This window comes from Nerophis lumbriciformis, linkage group LG17, assembly GCF_033978685.3.
Source record: "Nerophis lumbriciformis linkage group LG17, RoL_Nlum_v2.1, whole genome shotgun sequence".
Lineage (NCBI taxonomy): Eukaryota > Metazoa > Chordata > Actinopteri > Syngnathiformes > Syngnathidae > Nerophis > Nerophis lumbriciformis.
In genome coordinates, this window is record NC_084564.2 from 40,525,645 (window position 1) to 40,549,153 (window position 23,509).

At 39.1% G+C, this 23,509-nt stretch overlaps 1 protein-coding gene across 3 annotated transcripts in view; it reads left to right on the forward strand.

Annotated features, from left to right (window-relative positions):
* Positions 1 to 23,509, forward strand: part of LOC133614888 (roundabout homolog 2) — a 398,279-nt gene that overhangs the window by 29,906 nt on the left and 344,864 nt on the right. Inside the window, exon 1 of one of the 3 annotated variants that reach the window (XM_061973252.1) lies at positions 21,970 to 22,097. The exons of the other annotated variants lie outside the window; for them this stretch is intronic. Within the exon in view, the coding sequence (XP_061829236.1) occupies positions 22,082 to 22,097 (16 nt within the window). The 5' untranslated portion in view covers positions 21,970 to 22,081. Of the gene's footprint in view, positions 1 to 21,969; positions 22,098 to 23,509 lie in introns of those variants that run through there. 3 annotated transcript variants of the gene reach the window in all.

A 23,509-nucleotide genomic window follows, 5' to 3' on the forward strand; every position in this document is an offset into this window, starting at 1 on the left:
TCCACTATGGACTGGACTCTCACTATTATGTTAGATCCACTATGGACTGGACTCTCACTATTATGTTAGATCCACTATGGACTGGACTCTTACAATATTATGTTAGATCCACTATGGACTGGACTCTCACTATTATGTTAGATCCACTATGGACTGGACTCTTACAATATTATGTTAGATCCACTATGGACTGGACTCTTACTATTATGTTAGATCCACTATGGACTGGACTCTTACTATTATGTTAGATCCACTATGGACTGGACTCTCACTATTATGTTAGATACACTATGGACTGGACTCTCACACTATTATGTTAGATCCACTATGGACTGGACTCTCACTATTATGTTAGATCCACTATGGACTGGACTCTCACTATTATGTTAGATCCACTATGGACTGGACTCTTACTATTATGTTGGATCCACTATGGACTGGACTCTCACACTATTATGTTAGATCCACTATGGACTGGACTCTCACTATTATGTTAGATCCACTATGGACTGGACTCTTACAATATTATGTTAGATCCACTATGGACTGGACTCTCACTGTTATGTTAGATCCACTATGGACTGAACTCTTACAATATTATGTTAGATCCACTATGGACTGGACTCTCACTATTATGTTAGATCCACTATGGACTGGACTCTTACTATTATGTTGGATCCACTATGGACTGGACTCTTACTATTATGTTAGATCCACTATGGACTGGACTCTCACTATTATGTTAGATCCACTATGGACTGGACTCTCACTATTATGTTAGATCCACTATGGACTGGACTCTTACTATTATGTTGGATCCACTATGGACTGGACTCTCACACTATTATGTTAGATCCACTATGGACTGGACTCTTACTATTATTTTAGATCCACTATGGACTGGACTCTCACACTATTATGTTAGATCCACTATGGACTGGACTCTTACAATATTATGTTAGATCCACTATGGACTGGACTCTCACACTATTATGTTAGATCCACTATGGACTGGACTCTCACAATATTATGTTTGATCCACTATGGACTGGACTCTCACACTATTATGTTAGATCCACTATGGACTGGACTCTCACAATATTATGTTTGATCCACTGTGGACTGGACTCTCACACTATTATGTTAGATCCACTATGGACTGGACTCTCACTATTATGTTGGATCCACTATGGACTGGACTCTCACACTATTATGTTAGATCCACTATGGACTGGACTCTCACAATATTATGTCAGACCAACTCGACATCCATTGCATTCGATCTCCCCTAGGGGGGGGGGGGGGGGGGGGGGGTACCCACATATGTGGTCCTCTCCAAGGTTTCTCATAGTCATTCACATCGACGTCCCACTGGGGTGAGTTTTTCCTTGCCCTTATGTGGGCTCTGTACCGAGGATGTTGTTGTGGCTTGTGCAGCCCTTTGAGACACTTGTGATTTAGGGCTATATAAATAAACATTGATTAATTGATTGATTGATAGATGTGGGAAACAGCGGGATGCAGTGTGCAGGTAAAAATGTGTCTAATGCTTAAACCAAAAAATAAACAAAAGGTGAGTGCCCCTAAAAAAAGGCATTGAAGCTTAGGGAAGGCTATGCAGAACGAAACTAAAACTGAACTGGATTACAAAGTAAACAAAAACAGAATGCTGGACGACAGCAAAGACTTACTGTGGAGCAAAGACGGCGTCCACAATGTACATCCGAACATGACATGACAATCAACGATTTCCCCACAAAGAAGGATAAAAACAACTCGATTGCTAAAACAAATAAAATATCGCTCAAAGGAAGACATGAAACTGCTACAGGAAAATACCAAAAAAAGACACCAAAATAGATACACCAATACACTGCACACAGGAAAACAGCAAAAAAAAGTCCAAATAAGTCAGGGTGTGATGTGACAGGTGGTGGCAGTACACCTACTTTGAGACAAGAGCTATAGTGATGCATGCTTGGTTATGCTTTAAAGTCATATCCAATGACTTTTTACTGTCAACTGAGTTTAGTTTTTTTATGATTTCCGCATTTTTTCAACGCAAACAATGTGTCTTGGCTCAAAAAAGGTTGACAAACACTGCACTCGGCCACTCAGCAGGTCAACCTAAACCATACTTGCCAACCCTCCCAGATTTTCCGGGAGACTCCCGAAATTCAGCACCTCTCCCGAAAACCTCCCGGGACAAATTTTCTCCCGAAAATCTCCCTAAATTCAGGCGGAGCTGGAGGCCACGCCCCCTCCAGCTCCATGCGGACCTGAGTCCGCTTTCCCACAATATAAAGAACGTCTACAGTAAAGCAGTCCGTCCGCCGTAAACAGCAATGTTGTGACACTCTTAAACAGGACAATACTGCCATCTAGTGCATTTGATGAAAGCACTTTTGTGCGTGCCACACAGCAATGCATCATCAGAGAGGGTGTTCAGCATGGTTAGAAAGATAGTGACAGAGAATAGAACAAGGATGGACAATTCAACCCTTAACTCAACAATGAGTAGATGAGTGTTATGTGTGTGTACCGTATTTTCCGCACCATAAGCCGCCCCGTGTTATAAGCCGCATCTAACTGCGCTAAAGGGAATGTCAAAAAAACAGTCAGGTCAGTTAAACTTTAATAATATATTAAAAACCAGCGTTCTAACAACTCTGTTCACTCCCAAAATGTACGGTAATGTGCAAATGTGCAATCACAAACAGAGTAAAATTCAAAATAGTGCAGAGCAATAACATCAATAACTTAATGTTGCTCGAACGTTAATGTCACAACACACAAAATAAACATAACGCTCACTTTCTGAAGTTATTCTTCATTCATAAATCCCTCGAATTCTTCTCCTTCGGTGTCCGAATTAAAAAGTTGGGCGAATACGGGATCCAAAATGGCCGGCTCCGTCTCGTCGAAGTCATTGCCTTCCGGAAAGCTCGGACCACAGTTGTGACCGAAATATCCGCCCAGGCATTTACGATCCACTGGCAGATGTTGGCGTATGTCGTCCGGCGCTGTCTCCCTGTCTTAGTGAAGGTGTGTTCGCCTTCGGTCATCCATTGTTCCCACGCCGTTCGCAGTCGTGCTTTAAATGTCTTGTTGACACCAATATCCAGCGGTTGGAGTTCTTTGGTTAATCCACCCGGAATGACGGCGAGTGTTGTATTTGTGTGCTTCACTTGTTTTTTGACACCATCTGTGATGTGGGCGCGCATGGAGTCGTATATCAACATGGAACACACAAAGGAAATGAAACGTATTACCCGCGCGCTTCTTCTTCTACGGGGGCGGGTGGTTGCTTACCGTAGAAGAAGAAGCGCTTCCTCTTCTACGGGGGCGGGTGCTTACCTTGGCAGTTGCTTACCATAGAAGAAGAAGCGCTTCCTCTTCTACGGGGGAAAAAGATGGCGGCTGTTTACCGTAGTTGCGAGACCGAAACTTTATGAAAATAAATATTTATATTAATCCATATATAAGGCGCACCGGGTTATAAGCCGCACTGTCAGCTTTTGTGAAAATTTGTGGTTTTTAGGTGCGGCTTATAGTGCGGAAAATACGGTATATGTGTAAATAAATGAACACTGAAATTCAAGTATTTCTTTTATTTACACATATACATATATATATATATATATATATATATATATATATATATATATATATATATATATATATATATATATATATATATATATATATATATAGCTAGAATTCACTGAAAGTCAATTATTTCTTATATATATATATATCCATCCATCCATTTTCTACCGCTTATTCCCTTCGGGATCGCAGGGATATATATATATATATATATATATATATATATATATATATATATATATATATATATATATATATATATATATATATATATATATATATACAGGTAAAAGCCAGTAAATTAGAATATTTTGAAAAACTTGATTTATTTCAGTAATTGCATTCAAAAGGTGTAACTTGTACATTATATTTATTCATTGCACACAGACTGATGCATTCAAATGTTTATTTCATTTAATTTTGATGATTTGAAGTGGCAACAAATGAAAATCCAAAATTCCGTGTGTCACAAAATTAGAATATTACTTAAGGCTAATACAAAAAAGGGATTTTTAGAAATGTTGGCCAACTGAAAAGTATGAAAATGAAAAATATGAGCATGTACAATACTCAATACTTGGTTGGAGCTCCTTTTGCCTCAATTACTGCGTTAATGCGGCGTGGCATGGAGTCGATGAGTTTCTGGCACTGCTCAGGTGTTATGAGAGCCCAGGTTGCTCTGATAGTGGCCTTCAACTCTTCTGCGTTTTTGGGTCTGGCATTCTGCATCTTCCTTTTCACAATACCCCACAGATTTTCTATGGGGCTAAGGTCAGGGGAGTTGGCGGGCCAATTTAGAACAGAAATATCATGGTCCGTAAACCAGGCATGGGTAGATTTTGCCCTGTGTGCAGGCGGCAAGTCCTGTTGGAACTTGAAATCTCCATCTCCATAGAGCAGGTCAGCAGCAGGAAGCATGAAGTGCTCTAAAACTTGCTGGTAGACGGCTGCGCTGACCCTGGATCTCAGGAAACAGAGTGGACCGACACCAGCAGATGACATGGCACCCCAAACCATCACCCAACCATGCAAATTTTGCATTTCCTTTGGAAATCGAGGTCCCAGAGTCTGGAGGAAGACAGGAGAGGCACAGGATCCACGTTGCCTGAAGTCTAGTGTAAAGTTTCCACCATCAGTGATGGTTTGGGGTGCCATGTCATCTGCTGGTGTCGGTCCACTCTGTTTCCTGAGATCCAGGGTCAACGCAGCCGTCTACCAGCAAGTTTTAGAGCACTTCATGCTTCCTGCTGCTGACCTGCTCTATGGAGATGGAGATTTCAAGTTCCAACAGGACTTGGCGCCTGCACACAGCGCAAAATCTACCCGTGCCTGGTTTACGGACCATGGTATTTCTGTTCTAAATTGGCCCGCCAACTCCCCTGACCTTAGCCCCATAGAAAATCTGTGGGGTATTGTGAAAAGGAAGATGCAGAATGCCAGACCCAAAAACGCAGAAGAGTTGAAGGCCACTATCAGAGCAACCTGGGCTCTCATAACACCTGAGCAGTGCCAGAAACTCATCGACTCCATGCCACGCCGCATTAACGCAGTAATTGAGGCAAAAGGAGCTCCAACCAAGTATTGAGTATTGTACATGCTCATATTTTTCATTTTCATACTTTTCAGTTGGCCAACATTTCTAAAAATCCCTTTTTTGTATTAGCCTTAAGTAATATTCTAATTTTGTGACACACGGAATTTTGGATTTTCATTTGTTGCCACTTCAAATCATCAAAATTAAATGAAATAAACATTTGAATGCATCAGTCTGTGTGCAATGAATAAATATAATGTACAAGTTACACCTTTTGAATGCAATTACTGAAATAAATCAAGTTTTTCAAAATATTCTAATTTACTGGCTTTTACCTGTATGTATGTATATATATATATATATATATATATATATATATATATAAAATACTTGACTTGGTGAATTCTAGCTGTAAATATACTCCTCCCCTCTTAACCACGCCCCCAACCACGCCCCCGCCCCAACCACGCCCCCCGCACCCACCCCCCGAAATTGGAGGTCTCAAGGTTGGCAAGTATGACCTAAACGGCTTCATGCTTTTGCAAGAAACAAAATCTGTTAATTCCCCCATAATATCCCGTTAAGCGACCCATAATATCCCGTTAAGCGACCCATAATCAGAGGTGGGTAGAGTAGCCAGAAATTGTACTCAGGTAAGAGTACTGTTACTTTAGAGATTTATTACTCAAGTAAAAGTAATGAGTAGTCACCCAAATATTTACTTGAGTAAAAGTAAAAAGTATGTTGTGAAAAAACTACTCAAGTACTGAGTAACTGATGAGTAACATACACACACATATCATATATATATATATATATATATATATATACACACACACACAAATAAATTGATATATACAGTATATCATTTATATTTATTTATTTTGCCGTTTTTGTTTACATGTTAAAGGTGTTTAAATGAATATACATGCATGTTTAACACATATAGATTCCTTTCTTTCATGAAGACAAGAATATAAGTTGGTGTATTACCTGATTCTGATCACTTGCATTGATTGTAATCAGACAGCAGTGCTTAACGTCCACGTTTTCAAATGCAGGGAAAAAAAGTTCCTCCTTTCTCTCTAATACCACATGAAAGTGGTTGGTTTTTGGTATCTTATTTGTCCATCTTCCATATTCGTTTTCACACACTTTACAAGAAATACATTGGCGGCAAACTCCGTAGCTTGCTAGCTTGTTTGCGCAGGCTTTCGGAGACTCTTATTTTGAAAGCGCAGGCGCGATGGAGCGGCACTTTTATTGTGAAGACAGGAACTGTGCAGTCAGTCTTTAGTTTTGTGACGGGATGTACGGTTGAAATAAAAAAGTGTCTTTTTTCCTTCACACTTTTGATTGATTGATTGAAACTTGTATTAGTAGATTGCACAGTACAGTACATATTCCGTACAATTGACCACTAAATGGTAACACCCCAATAAGTTTTTCAACTTGTTTAAGTCAGGTCATGTGACCGCCTGGCTCTGTTTGATTGGTCCAACGTCACCAGCGACTGCATCTGATTGGTGGAACGGAGTGAACGTCACTAGTGACTGCATTTTATTGGTGGAACGGAGTGAAACGTCACCAGTAAGGCAGGCACTTTGAAGGTCTGTCTGACAGACCAAAACAAACAAAGAGTGCATTAACGGATCGATAAAAATTAGTAGTGAATAGCGAGCTGAATGTAGATAAAAGTAGCGGAGTAAAAGTAGCGTTTCTTCTCTATAAATATACTCAAGTAAAAGTAAAAGTAAGTTGCATTAAAACTACTTTTAGAAGTACAATTTATCCCAAAAGTTACTCAAGTAGATGTAACGGAGTAAATGTAGCGCGTTACTACCCACCTCTGACCAAGACACTGCACACAGGAAAACAGCAAAAAAGTCCAAATAAGTCAGGGTGTGATGTAACAGGTGGTGACAGTACACCTACTTTGAGACAAGAGCTATAGTGATGCATGCTTGGTTATGCTTTAAAGTCACATCCAATGACTTTTTACTGTCTACTGAGTTTAGTTTTTTTATGATTTCCGCATTTTTTTCAACGCAAACAATGTGCCTTGGCTCAAAAAAGGTTGACAAACACTGCACTCGGCCACTGAGCAGGTCAACCTAAACGGCTTCATGCTTTTGCAAGAAACAAAATCTGTTAATTCCTCCATAATATCCCGTTAAGCGACCCATAATATCTCGTTAACATGTCAGTCATCTCGGTGACGCTAATGGAACGTCATTAGTTTCCCACTCTCTTTGTGTCCGTCTGGTTGCAAAATGATAAATGTATCTGCAGGCTGAGCTGAAACCTCTCACATCCTCGCTGACCAAAAAAAAAAAAAAAAAACCAAAAAACTGGATGATGACACGGCCTTAGAAACAATCGTCTATTCTGCCTCACACTGAGGTCTGAGTCACGCTGCCGGATGCTGATGACGCTTCTTTTTCGGGTAGAGCCTGTGATGACAAACAATGCCTCAGACAACTCGTAGGAAGAAAGTCATACCTGAATTTTCCCTCACCCCCTGCCCTATGGTTTAAATTAACTTCAGAACACATGACCACCCTGCAGAGCCAACTTGGCAGTGTGAAGGAACTCCATCTGCTTTTTATTTGTCGTTTTATTTTTTTAAATGACATTTTTATTGACATCCAGCATCAGACATTCCTATCCATGACAACATACTTGCATACATCATATACACTGCAAAAAGTGAAATGTAAGTAAGATGAATTATGTCAAATAAGGCTGATATTTGCTTGTTTTCTGTCTGATTGTCATGTCTGTGTAATCATGTTTTGTCTTAGTCATGTTTTGTTTAGTTATTGTCCAGGACTAGTATAGTATCGCGGTACTAATGAATCAAAAACGGTACTATACTCTGTTTGAAAAGTACTGGTTCCCCATTTTTTCCATTTTTTTTTTTTTTATGTCGTGACATTGCTGGTTTTACGAGCAGAGGAGCATGTTCAGCAGCGCACACACACAGAGTACTAACAAGCAGACACAGTCTGTAGACAGAAATGGGAGAATGGACGCATTTTGGCCTAAAAACTGACTATAAAGGTGAAGTTATAACACTGAAAATGTTACGTTTCAGGGGGAGTAGTGACGGCACAGTTCCACAAGAGGGTGATGTTGCTCTATGTTTTATTATATTATCATCATCATCGGCGGTCACTCGAACGAGTATGACGATCCTCCTGGTAAGGGTGTATCCCTTTATGGAGGATGCCTGTGCTTGACTTTGTTTTACGTGGGGAGACTGGTGCACAGACAGTCAAGCTCCTCTATGGGGTCTTGGGGCACTAGGAGGTTAACCCCTTTACTACTGTCACCCCAGGTGGCCCTTGGCAAAGGCCTAGTACCTGACTGCCCCCTAGCCAGAAATACGGTGAAGACCACAACGGCGGGACAGGCGGAAGACGGTAGATTTAAGAACTACCACAAGGGCTGCGATGGCGGGAGAAGGCTGCAGCAGAAAAGGGTCCCCAGTCGTCTTGGACTCCATGCCACTGGACCCTGACACGATTCTGTCAAGGATCGTGTGGTGACTGTCTGTGCACCAGTCTCCCCACGTTAAACAAAGTCACGCACAGGCATCCGCCATAAAGGGATACACCCCTACCAGGAGGATCGTCATACTCGTTCGAGTGACCGCCGATGAGTTATTGGACTCTTTAGTTTCTGGCGTTTCACTCCCTCGTCTTGTTTCCATGATTACCCATTAGTTTCACCTGTTCCACGTTTGGACTCATTGTGCACTCTTGTTTGTCGCCATAGCAACCCATTAGTTTTCACCTGTCACGTCACGCACCTGTTTCACGTTTTGAGTCACGCACCTGTTTTCGTTAATGATGTCTGTAGTATTTAAGTTCATTGTTTTTCAGTTTGTCTTTCTGGTGACATCCCCACATTTATGCTCTGCACATTTCTGACTCTTTTTTCATGTCCATCGTTCACGCTGCTCCTTTTTGTCCATGCCAAGTAAGTTTCGTTTATTATTGCCACAGTTAGTGTTTTTTGTCGTTCATAGTTTTTGCCTTTGTGCAAGTGTTTGGTTTCATAGTTTGTTCTCCGCCATTGTGCGCGCCTTTTGTTTACTTCCTTGTTTTGTATTTATAGTATTTAAATAAAAATGTACCTTCAGTCCCGTCTCGCCCGAGCCAACTTTCCGTTGCCTTCGAGAAAAACTAAACCCCAGGACCAAGTCATGACACTGATAAGATAATTCTTCTCACTAAGCAGATTTTATGTTAGAGTGTTTTACTTGTTTTAAGTGTTTTGGTCCTAAATGATGTCAGTAAGATATTACAGCTTGTTGCTGAGATGTTATGACCTATATTGAGTAAAACATGCTTGAAACTAGAATATCAACTGTTGTGTCATCAACACTCACAAGTATAAAACTACTTTTTTAAAGTAATAATTTCTTATTTCAAGCATGAAAAAAAAAAAAAAACACTTAATTATTGAGCAAAAAGGTCTCTTTTTTTTTTCTACCAAAAAAAATGCACTTGTTATTAGTGAGAATATACTTATTTTAAGGTATTTTTGGGTTCATTGAGGTTAGCTAATTTTACTTGTTTTAGAAAGTCTTGAAAAATTTTGCTTAATTCAAATAAAATACCCCACATTTTTGTATTTTTTTTCTTGTTTTTGATCACTGACTTTTTGCAGTGTGCATCTATGTAAAAAATATTTTTTTGTTTATATCCCAACGATGCCACCTCTCCACCCCATAAAAGAGGAAAAAGAGCAAAAAAAAAACTAAACAAGACAAACCAAAGTAATAATGATATTAACAAATAAATAAATGAAAGAAAAATAATAATAATAATAAAAAATGAAATATAAACTGATAGTAAATAAATCATAATAATAATAATAATAATAATAATACATTTTTATTTAGTATAGTGCTTTTTAGGTTACTCAAAGGCGCTTTACAGGATAAAAATTTAAATATAAAACTGTTCAAAGTAATAAAACATAATACAGGAAATATAAAAGCAGTAAAAAAAAAAAAAAAGGGAGCAGTGATGCACTGTAGATTTAAAAAGATATTCAGGAGGCTAAATCTCTAAGTTTGTGGTTATTGTCAGTGCTTGTGTAATCAATATATATATATATATATATATATATATATATATATATAGTAGAGGCCAAAAGTTTGGACACACCTTCTCATTCAATGTGTTTTCTTTATTTTCTTGACTATTTACATTGTAGATTGTCACATCAAAACTTTGAATGAACACATGTGGAGTTATGTACTTAACAAAAAAGGTGAAAGAGCTGAAAACATGTTTTATATTCTAGTTTCTTCAAAATAGCCACCCTTTGCTCTGATTACTGATGGACTGGACTCTCACACTATTATGTTGGATCCACTATGGACTGGACTCTCACAGTATTATGTTAGATCCACTATGGACTGGACTCTCACACTATTAAATAGATCCACTATGGACTGGACTCTCACACTATTAAATAGATCCACTATGGACTGGACTCTCACACTATTATGTTAGATCCACTATGGACTGGACTCTCACTATTATGTTAGATCCACTATGGACTGGACTCTCACACTATTATGTTAGATCCACTATGGACTGGACTCTCACAATATTATGTTAGATCCACTATGGATTGGACTCTCACACTATTATGTTAGATCCAGTATGGACTGGACTCTCACACTATTATGTTAGATCCACTATGGACTGGACTTTCACTATTATGTTAGATCCACTATGGACTGGACTCTCACACTATTATGTTTGATCCACTATGGACTGGACTCTCACTTTTATGTTAGATCCACTACGGACTGGACTCTCACACTATTATGTTAGATCCACTATGGACTGGACTCTCACACTATTATGTTAGATCCACTATGGACTGAACTCTCACTATTATTATGTTAGATCCACTATGGACTGGACTCTCACACTATTATGTTAGATCCACTATGGACTGGACTCTCACAATATTATGTTAGACCCACTATGGACTGGATTCTCACACTATTATGTTAGATCCACTATGGACTGGACTCTCACACTATTATGTTAGATCCACTATGGACTGGACTCTCACACTATTATGTTAGATCCACTATGGACTGGACTCCCACTATTATGTTAGATCCACTATGGACTGGACTCTCACTATTATGTTAGATCCACTATGGACTGGACTCTCACACTATTATGTTAGATCCACTATGGACTGGACTCTCACTATTATGTTAGATCCACTATGGACTGGACTCTCACACTATTATGTTAGATCCACTATGGACTGGACTCTCACTATTATGTTAGATCCACTATGGACTGGACTCTCACACTATTATGTTAGATCCACTATGGACTGGACTCTCACTATTATGTTAGATCCACTATGGACTGGACTCTCACACTATTATGTTAGATCCACTATGGACTGGACTCTCACTATTATGTTAGATCCACTATGGACTGGACTCTCACACTATTATGCTAGATCCACTATGGACTGGACTCTCACACTATTATGTTAGATCCACTATGGACTGGACTCTCACACTACTATGCTAAATCCACTATGGACTGGACTCTCACACTATTATGTTAGATCCACTATGGACTGGACTCTCACACTACTATGCTAAATCCACTATGGACTGGACTCTCCCACTATTATGCTAGATCCACTATGGACTGGATTCTCACACTATTATGTTAGATCCACTATGGACTGGACTCTCACTATTATGTTAGATCCACTATGGACTGGACTCTCACACTATTATGTTAGATCCACCATGGACTGGACTCTCACTATTATGTTAGATCCACTATGGACTGGACTCTCACACTATTATGTTAGATCCACTATGGACTGGACTCTCTCACTATTATGCTAGATCCACTATGGACTGGACTCTCACACTATTATGTTAGATCCACTATGGACTGGACTCTCACACTATTATGTTAGATCCACTATGGACTGGACTCTCACTATTATTATGTTAGATCCACTATGGACTGTACTCTCACACTATTAACTAGCTCCACTATGGACTGGACTCTCACTATTATGTTAGATCCACTATGGACTGGACTCTCACACTATTATGTTAGATCCACTATGGACTGGACTCTCTCACTATTATGTTAGATCCACTATGGACTGGACTCTCACAATATTATGTTAGATCCACTATGGACTGGACTCTCACTATTATGTTAGATCCACTATGGACTGGACTCTCACTATTATGTTAGATCCACTATGGACTGGACTCTCACTCTATTATGTTAGATCCACTATGGACTGGACTCTCACACTATTATGTTAGATCCACTATGGACTGGACTCTCACGCTATTATGTTAGATCCACTATGGACTGGACTCTCACAATATTATGTTAGATCCACTATGGACTGGACTCTCACACTGTTATGTTAGATCCACTATGGACTGGACTCTCACACTATTAACTAGATCCACTATGGACTGGACTCTCTCACTATTATGTTAGATCCACTATGGACTGGACTCTCACTTTTATGTTAGATCCACTATGGACTGGACTCTCACACTGTTATGTTAGATCCACTATGGACTGGACTCACACACTATTATGTTAGATCCACTATGGACTGGACTCTCACTATTATGTTAGATCCACTATGGACTGGACTCTCACTATTATTATGTTAGAACCACTATGGACTGGACTCTCACACTATTATGTTAGATCCACTATGGACTGGACTCTCACTATTATGTTAGATCCACTATGGACTGGACTCTCACATTATTATGTTAGATCCACCATGGACTGGACTCTCACACTATTATGTTAGATCCACTATGGACTGGACTCTCACTCTATTATGTTAGATCCACTATGGACTGGACTCTCACTCAATTATGTTAGATCCACTATGGACTGGACTCTCACTCTATTATGTTAGATCCACTATGGACTGGACTCTCGCACTATTATGTTAGATCCACTATGGATTGGACTCCCACTTTTATGTTAGATCCACTATGGACTGGACTCTCACACTATTATGTTAGATCCACCATGGACTGGACTCTCAAACTATTATGTTAGATCCACTATGGACTGGACTCTCACACTATTATGTTAGATCCACTATGGACTGGACTCTCACACTACTATGCTAAATCCACTATGGACTGGAATCTCCCACTATTATGCTAGATCCACTATGGACTGGACTCTCTCACTATTAACTAGATCCACTATGGACTGGACTCTCACACTATTAACTAAATCCACTATGGACTGGACTCTCACACTATTATGTTAGATCCACTATGGACTGGACTCTCTCACTATTATGTTAGATCCACTATGGACTGGTCTCTCACACTATCATGTTAGATCCACTATAGACTGGACTCTCACACTATTATGTTAGATCCACTATGGACTGGACTCTCACTATTATGTTAGATCCACTATGGACTGGACTCTCACACTATTATGTTAGATCCACTATGGACTGGACTCTCACACTATTATGTTAGATCCACTATGGACTGGACTCTCACACTATTATGTTAGATCCACTATGGACTGGACTCTGACTATTATGTTAGATCCACTATGGACTGGACTCTCACTATTATGTTAGATCCACTATGGACTGGACTCTCACACTTTTATGTTAGATCCACTATAGACTGGACTCTCACACCATTAACTAGATCCACTATGGACTGGAGTCTCACACTATTATGTTAGATCCACTATGGACTGGACTCTCGCTATTATGTTAGATCCACTATGGACTGGACTCTCACACTATTAACTAGATCCACTCGACGTCCATTGCACCGGTCGCCGGGGGGGGGGGGTCCCCACATCTGCGGTCCCCTCCAATGTTTCTCATTGTTATCCCATTGGGTTGAGTTTTTCCTTGCCCTGATGTGGGATCTGAGCTGAGGATGTCGTTGTGGCTTGTGCAGCCCTTTGAGACACTCCTGATTTAGGGCTATATAAGTGATTGATTGAAAGACTATAAAAATGGGACCGATCAAGGGTTGGAATTGGGGGTTAAATCACCAAAAATGATCCCCGGCCATGGCCACCGCTGCTGCTCACTGCTCCCCTCACAAGATCATTTCACCACACCTAGTCAGTGGTCTTTCCTTCTCCCATTGTGTTTTAAATTCTTTGTGTATGCAAATAAGTTGCGTGTTGTATTCTCGCACGTTGGCGTGACATATTAGTACATTCCTGCCACCAGGGGGCTTTAATACCAGGACATTCCGAACTAATGACGGCGGTTATGTAACGCCGTGCACTGTGGCTAAGGGCCAAGACGCGGCAAACACGTCAAAGATGAAGGGCGGGTTCTCTTATCGAGCCTGCTAACCTTGCGCGCTTGATGGGGCGGAAACGCGCGGAAAGACGTGTGTCGCTTTGCAATTAAGAGCGATGTCGCGGCTTGTCCGTCAGAGCGTCTAATGGCTCGCGCCGCGCTTTCCCGTGTTTGTGCGGCGGGAATAAATGAATAAATCCGCGCGGATCAGATGCAATCAGAGCGATTAGTGAGTCTAATCACCGTCAGCCGGGCCACAGTCAGCGGAGTCGACTGTAGCTAAAGTTGTCTGTTTACACGGGGAAATATAAGCGTGGAAAAATACGAGCCGCAAAGGAATGCACTGGAAAGCCGCAGATCTCAGGAGTGTGCACACGGGCCACTGGTGCGCGTTGATTTAATAAGCCGGAGACAAACCGGCGACCATTCTCCGTTTGTCCGTGAAGGACATCTCAAGGTTGCACTTTTATAGCGACTGTGTGCATTGTCTTGGCTTCGTTTGGCCGGCCTGCCAAAGTCCTGGAGGAGGAGGAAGAACGAGGCACGCTCAATAGAAGGAAGAGACGGTCCGTGCTCTTTGAAAGAACAGAAAGTACCGCTGGGAGAACATTTGCTCATTTATGAATACCTTCTGAAACGTCCTTCAATTGATGTGCTTGTGTTTTGTGATTATTCCTCCCTCAGGAAATAACCGCAATTTAGACATCCTCTCCTCGGTCTAGCTATTTACCTTTATCTATCAATCAATCAATCAATGTCTACTCATATAGCCCTAAATCACGAGTGTCTCAAAGGGCTGCACAAGCCTCAGATCCCACATCAGGGCAAGGAAAAACTCAACCCAATGGGACAATGACAAACCTTGGAGGGGACCGCAGACCGGTGCATAGTGGATCTAACATAATAGTGTGAGAGTCCAGTTCATAGTGGATCTAACATAATAGTGTGAGAGTCCAGTCCATAGTGGATCTAGCATAATAGTGTGAGAGTCCAGTCCATAGTGGATCTAACATAATAGTGTGAGAGTGCAGTCCATAGTTGATCTAACATAATAGTGTGAGAGTCCAGTCCATAGTGGATCTATCATAATAGTGTTAGAGTCCGGTCCATAGTGGATCTAGCATAATAGTGTGAGAGTCCAGTCCATAGTGGATCTAACATAATAGTGAGAATCCAGTCCATAGTGGATCTAACATATTAGTGGGAGAGTCCAGTCCATAGTGGATCTAACATAATAGTGTGAGAGTCCAGTCCATAGTGGATCTAACATAATAGTGTTAAAGTCCGGTCCATAGTGGATCTAACATAATAGTGTGAGAGTCCAGTCCATAGTGGATCTAGCATAATAGTGAGAGTCCAGTCCATAGTGGATCGAACATAATAGTGTGAGAGTCCAGTCCATAGTGGATCTAACATAATAGTGAGAGAGTCAAGTCCATAGTGGATCTAACATAATAGTCTGAGAGTCCAGTCCATAGTGGATCTAACATAATAGTGTGAGTCCAGTCCATAGTGGATCTAACATAATAGTGTGAGAGTCCAGTCCATAGTGGATCTAACATAATAATGTGAGAGAGTTCAGTCCATAGTGGATCTAACATAATAGTGTGAGAGTCCAGTCCATTGTGGATCTAACATAATAGTGTGAGAGTCCAGTCCATAGTGGATCTAACATAATAATGTGAGAGTCCAGTCCATAGTGGATCTAACATAATAGTGTTAGAGTCCGGTTCATAGTGGATCTAACATAATATTGTGAGAGTCCAGTCCATAGTGGATCTAACATTATAGTGTGAGAGTCCAGTCCATAGTGGATCTAACATAATAGTGTGAGAGTCCAGTCCATAGTGGATCTAACATAATAGTGTGAGAGTCCAGTCCATAGTGGATCTAACATAATAGTGTGAGAGTCCAGTCCATAGTGGATCTAACATAATAGTGTGAGAGTTCAGTCCATAGTGGATCTAGCATAATAGTGTGAGAGTCTAGTCCATAGTGGATCTAACATAATAGTGAGAGAGTCCAGTCCATAGTGGATCTAACATAATAGTGTGAGAGTCTAGTCCAGTCCATAGTGGATCTAACATAATAATGTGAGAGTCCAGTCCATAGTGGATCTAACATAATAGTGTTAGAGTCCGGTTCATAGTGGATCTAACATAATATTGTGAGAGTCCAGTCCATAGTGGATCTAACATTATAGTGTGAGAGTCCAGTCCATAGTGGATCTAACATAATAGTGTGAGAGTCCAGTCCATAGTGGATCTAACATAATAGTGTGAGAGTCCAGTCCATAGTGGATCTAACATAATAGTGTGAGAGTCCAGTCCATAGTGGATCTAACATAATAGTGTGAGAGTCCAGTCCATAGTGGATCTAACATAATAGTGTGAGAGTTCAGTCCATAGTGGATCTAGCATAATAGTGTGAGAGTCTAGTCCATAGTGGATCTAACATAATAGTGAGAGAGTCCAGTCCATAGTGGATCTAACATAATAGTGTGAGAGTCTAGTCCAGTCCATAGTGGATCTAACATAATAGTGAGAGAGTCCAGTCCATAGTGGATCTAACATAATAGTGAGAATCCAGTCCATAGTGGATCTAACATATTAGTGGGAGAGTCCAGTCCATAGTGGATCTAACATAATAGTGTGAGAGTCCAGTCCATAGTGGATCTAACATAATAATGTGAGAGTCCAGTCCATAGGGGATCTAACATAATAGTGTTAGAGTCCGGTTCATAGTGGATCTAACATAATATTGTGAGAGTCCAGTCCATAGTGGATCTAACATTATAGTGTGAGAGTCCAGTCCATAGTGGATCTAACATAATAGTGTGAGAGTCCAGTTCATAGTGGATCTAGCATAATAGTGAGAGTCCAGTCCATAGTGGATCTAACATAATAGTGTGAGAGTCCAGTCCATAGTGGATCTAACATAATAGTGTGAGAGTCCAGTCCATAGTGGATCTAACATAATAGTGTGAGAGTCCAGTTCATAGTGGATCTAGCATAATAGTGAGAGTCCAGTCCATAGTGGATCTAACATAATAGTGTGAGTCCAGTCCATAGTGGATCTAACATAACAGTGTGAGAGTCCAGTCCGTAGTGGATCTAACATAATAGTGTGAGAGTCCGGTCCATAGTGGATCTAACATAATAGTGTGAGAGTCCAGTCCGTAGTGGATCTAACATAATAGTGAGAGAGAGTCCAGTCCATAGTGGATCTAACATAATATTGTGAGGGTCCAGTCCATAGTGGATCTAACATAATAGTGTGAGAGTCCAGTCCATAGTGGATCTAACATAATAGTGTGAGAGTCCAGTCCATAGTGGATCTAACATAATAGTGTGAGAGTCCAGTCCATAGTGGATCTAACATAATAGTGTGAGAGTCCAGTCCATAGTGGATCTAACATAATAGTGTGAGAGTCCAGTCCATAGCGGATCTAACATAATAGTGAGAGTCCAGTCATTAGTGGATCTAACATAATAGTGTGAGAGTCCAGTCCATAGTGGCTCTAACACAATAGTGTGAGAGTCCGGTCCATAGTGGATCTAGCATAATATTGTGAGAGTCCAGTCCATAGTGGATCTAACATAATAGTGTGAGAGTCTAGTCCATAGTGGATCTAACATAATAGTGTGAGAGTCCAGTCCATAGTGGATCTAACATAATAGTGTGAGAGTCCGGTCCATAGTGGATCTAACATAATATTGTGAGAGTCCAGTCCATAGTGGATCTAACATAATAGTGTGAGAGTTCAGTCCATACTGGATCTAACATAATAGTGAGAGTTCAGTCCATAGTGGATCTAGCAAAATAGTGAGAGTCCTGTCCATAGTGGATCTAGCATAATATTGTGAGAGTCCAGGCCATAGTGGATCTAACATAATAGTGTGAGAGTTCAGTCCATACTGGATCTAACATAATAGTGAGAGTCCAGTCCGTAGTGGATCTAACATAATAGTGAGAGTCCAGTCCATAGTGGATCTAACATAATAGTGAGAGTCCAGTCCATAGTGGGGCCAGCAGGAGATCATCTTGAGTGGAGACAGGTCAGCAGCGCAGAGACGTCCCCAACTGATGCACAGATGAGTGCTCCACCCTGGGTCCCGACTTTGGACAGCTAGCACTTCATCTGTGGTCACCGAATCTGTGACCCCCTCTCCACAAAGGAGAGGGGGGCAGAGCAGGAAAGAAACGGCAGATCAACTGGTCTAAAAGGGGGGTCTATTTAAAGGCTAGAGTATACAAATGAGTTTTAAGATGGGACTTAAATGCTTCTACTGAGGTAGCATCTCTAATTGTTACTACTAGAACATTCCATAGTACTGGAGCCCCAATAGAAAACGCTCTATAGTCCGCAGACTGTTTTTGGGGTTCTGGGAATCACTAATAAGCCGGAGTTCTTTGAAGGCAGATGTCTTGCCGGGACATATGGTACAATACAATCAGCAAGATAGGATGGAGCTAGACCGTGTAGTATTTTATACGTAAGTAGTAAAACCTTAAAGTCACATCTTAAGTGCACAGGAAGCCAGTGTCTATCTTAGCTATAATAGCCTACTATCAAAATGACTATGTGTCGCAGGCTGAAGCCTGTTGAAATGTAATTTTTATTCTACACATTTTTACAGCATTAGAAAGCATTAGTAAGTCAGAGGCTACTCAGAAGGTGAGATAACTCCTGGAAATGACTGGCTTTTAATGAGCAAAGGTATAAATGTGTGTGTCCAAGTTAAAGGAAACTTTAGGCTGTCTTCTTTTAATAGATTTATTACAATATTTGCAAGCTAGGTAATATTTGCTGTGGTCTGGAACAACATGGCATGAAATGCAGCCAATATTACATACAGATAATGTGTCATGAGACACGCAAATATAAATTATATACAAAGAGGATAAAAGTAAAGTATATTAAATGAGTTCAAATATAGCTACAAATGAGGCATAATGATGTAATATGTACATAAAAACTGACCAAATATGCCTGATAAGCACTCCAACAAGTCAATAACATCAACAAAGCTCACCTTTGTGCATTCACGCACAGCATAAAACTTTTGGTGGACAACATGAGACAAAGAAGGAGTGGTACTGTTTTTAATTTGCCGTAAAATGTTAAAAAAAAACTATATCACAGTAAAATTTGGTAAATGTAAACATTTTTACAGTAAAATCGACAGTCTACTTAAAACATCTTATATAATTAATAATGAAATCCAGAGGCAAGTTAATTAAGTTAAAGTTAAATTACCAATGATTGTCACACACACACTAGGTGTGGTGAAATTATTCTCTGCATTCGACCTCCTGGGAGGTGAGGGGAGCAGTGAGCAGGAGCGGTGGCCGCGCCCGGGAATCATTTCATGGTGATTTAACCCCCAATTCCAACCCTTGATGCTGAGTGCTAGTGATGGGTCCGGCAACACCGATGCATCGGCGCATGCGTCGAGCTCATAGAGCAAAACCCTGTGTCGGTGCGCGTACCGCTTTTAGAAAGTCACGTGACCGATCATGAGCTGTTTTGGTCACGTGACCGATACGCCAACTGTGTCGCCTCCTCTGTGCCCTGTGAGCGTGTCTTTTCTACAGCCGGAGAAATAATAACTAAGAAGAGAAATCGTCTAAAATGTAATACGTCGGAAAAACTTTTTTTAAATTTTTTTTATAAAAATGTGTAAAAAAATAAAATTAAAAAAATTCCTAGTCTATGATACATGTTCACATTATTTATTGACTGTATCTAAAAAAGATAAAAATATATTTTTATTTAAATGAAGATATGAAATAATCCTAAATGAAATACAATGACTTGGTTTATATTATTGTATATACTAGGGCAGGGGTCACCAACGCGGTGCCCGCGGTCACCAGGTAGCCCGTAAGGACCAGATCAGTCGCCCGCTGGCCTGTTCTAAAAATAGCTCAAAGAGCAGCACTTACCAGTGAGCTGCCTCTATTTTTTAAATTGTATTTATTTACTAGCAAGCTGGTCTCGACATTTTTAATTCTAAAAGAGACAAAACTCAAATAGAATTTGAAAATCCAAGAAAATATTTTAAAGACTTGGTCTTCACTTGGAATAAGCGGTAGAAAATGGATGGATGGATGGGTCTTCACTTGTTTAAATAAATTCATTAATTTTTTTTACTTTGCTTCTTATTACTTTTAGAAATACAATTTTAGAGAAAAAAATACAACCTTAAAAATGATTTTAGGATTTTTAAACAAATATACCTTTTTACCTTTTAAATTTCTTCCTCTTCTTTCCTGACAATTTAAATCAATGTTCAAGTAAATTATTATTTTTTTTTAATTGTAAAGAATAATAAATATTTTAGTTTCTGTTTTTTCGACGAAGAATATTTGTGAAATATTTCTTCAAACTTACTATGATTAAAATTCAAAAAAATTATTCTGGCAAATCTAGAAAATCTGTAGAATCCAATTTAAATCTTATTTCAAAGTATTTTGAATTTCTTTAAAAAATTTTGTTCTGGAAAATCTAGAAGAAATACTGATTTGTCTTTGTTAGAAATATAGCTTGGTCCAATTTGTTAAATATTGTAACAAAGTGCAGATTGGATTTTAACCAATTTAAAAACATGTCATCAAAATTCTAAAATGTATCTTAATCAGGAAAAATTACCAATGATGTTCCATAAATTATTTTTTTAATTTTTTCCAAAAGATTCAAATGAGCTAGTTTTTCTCTTCTTTTTGTCGGTTGAATTTTGAATTTTAAAGAGTCGAAATTTAAAATAAACTGTTTCAAAATTTTATTTTAATTTTTTCGTGTTTTCTCCTTTTTTAAACCGTTCAATTAAGTATTTTTTTTTCATCATTTATTCTCTACAAAAAACCTTCCGTAAAAGGAAAAAAAAATGTACGACGGAATGACAGACAGAAATACCCATTTTTTATATATATATAAATGTATTTATTTAGCTATTCTTGTTTAAATCACACTTACGTGTAACTTACAAATGACAATATATTTATTTATTTAAGTGTGTATCAAACTGGTAGCCCTTCGCATTAATCAGTACCCAAGAAGTCGTTTTTGGTTTCAAAAAGGTTGGTGACCCCTGTACTAGGGCATCAAATCAGTGTCAGTTGAGTCGGTCCATAGGTTGCCTGTAGGGATTTTTAATGTCCAGCAGATGTCAGTATTTAGTGACACAGTATCGACACAGTATCAATACAGTTTTGCAATGTGTCGAAACGCTTCATGACGCCTCATCAACCCATCACTACTGAGTACCAAGCAGGGAGGTAATGGCTCCCATTTTTTTTTATAGTCATACATTATTGGCTGTTACAAGCGGCCCTCTGATGGCAGCCATGTGGCCCCTTAACGGAAACCAGTTTGACATCCCTTGCTCTCGGAGGTGCTTGCGGCCCAACAATGGACCATAGGGTCGAGGAATACTACTCACCTCTCCACAGGTGAGCACAATCAGCCTAATTGGCAGCTCACGCCAGTGTTGTTGAAGAGCAGCTGATGGCAGCAGGACAGCCACATGGCAGCTAACTCATTGGACTAAAACACATTGGGGGAAAAGGAAAAAGATGGAAGAGGCTAGCGGTAAGCTCACCTTTTTTTTTTTACTGGGCCGGAACATAGTGTTTGGAACACAGAAGCCTAGGTCTGTGCTGATGGAGCACACACATATGTATTGTTTGTAGTGATGGGTTGATGAGGCGTCATGAAGCGTTTCGACACATTGCAAAACTGTATTGATACTGTGTCACTAAATACTGACATCTGCTGGACATTAAAAATCCCTACAGGCAACCTATGGACCGACTCAACTGACACTGATTTGATGCCCTAGTACAGGGGTCACCAACCTTTTTGAAACCAAAAACTACTTCTTGGGGACTGATTAATGCGAAGGGCTACCAGTTTGATACACACTTAAATAAATAAATATATTGTCATTTGTAAGTTACACGTAAGTGTGATTTAAACAAGAATAGCTAAATAAATACATTTATATATATATATATAAAAAAATGGGTATTTCTGTCTGTCATTCCGTCGTACATTTTTTTTCACCTTTTACGGAAGGTTTTTTGTAGAGAATAAATGATGGAAAAAAACACTTAATTGAACGGTTTAAAAGAGGAGAAAACACGAAAAAATTTAAAATAAAATTTTGAAATATAGTTTATCTTCAATTTCGACTCTTTAAAATTCAAAATTCAACCGACAAAAAGAAGAGAAAAACTAGCTTATTTGAATCTTTTTGAAAAAATAAAAAAAATAATTCATGGAACATCATTAGTAATTTTTCCTGATTTAAGATACATTTTAGAATTTTGATGACATGTTTTTAAATTGGTTAAAATCCAATCTGCACTTTGTTAGAATATTTAACAAATTGGACCAAGCTATATTTCTAACAAAGACAAATCAGTATTTCTTCTAGATTTTCCAGAACAAACATTTTAATATGAATTCAAAATACTTTGAAATAAGATTTAAATTTGATTCTACAGATTTTCTGGATTTGCCAGAATAATTTTTTTGAATTTTAATCATAGTAAGTTTGAAGAAATATTTCACAAATATTCTTCGTCGAAAAACCAGAAGCTAAAATATTTATTATTCTTTACAATATAAAAATTACTTGAACATTGATTTAAATTGTCAGGAAAGAAGAGGAAGAAATTTAAAAGGTAAAAAGGTATATTTCTTTAAAAATCCTAATAATATAAACCAAGTCATTGTATTTCATTTAGGATTCTTTCATATCTTCATTTAAATAAAAATATATTTTTATCTTTTTTAGATAGAGTCAATAAATAATGTGAACATGTATCATAACATGGAAATCTAAGAGAACGTGTAGTGGATGATTGTGGACTGGGAATTTTTTTCATTTTATTTTTTTACACATTTTTACAAAAAAAAGTTTTTCCGACGTATTCCATTTTAGACGATTTCTCTTCTTAGTTATTATTTCTCCGGCTGTAGAAAAGAGCCGCTCACAG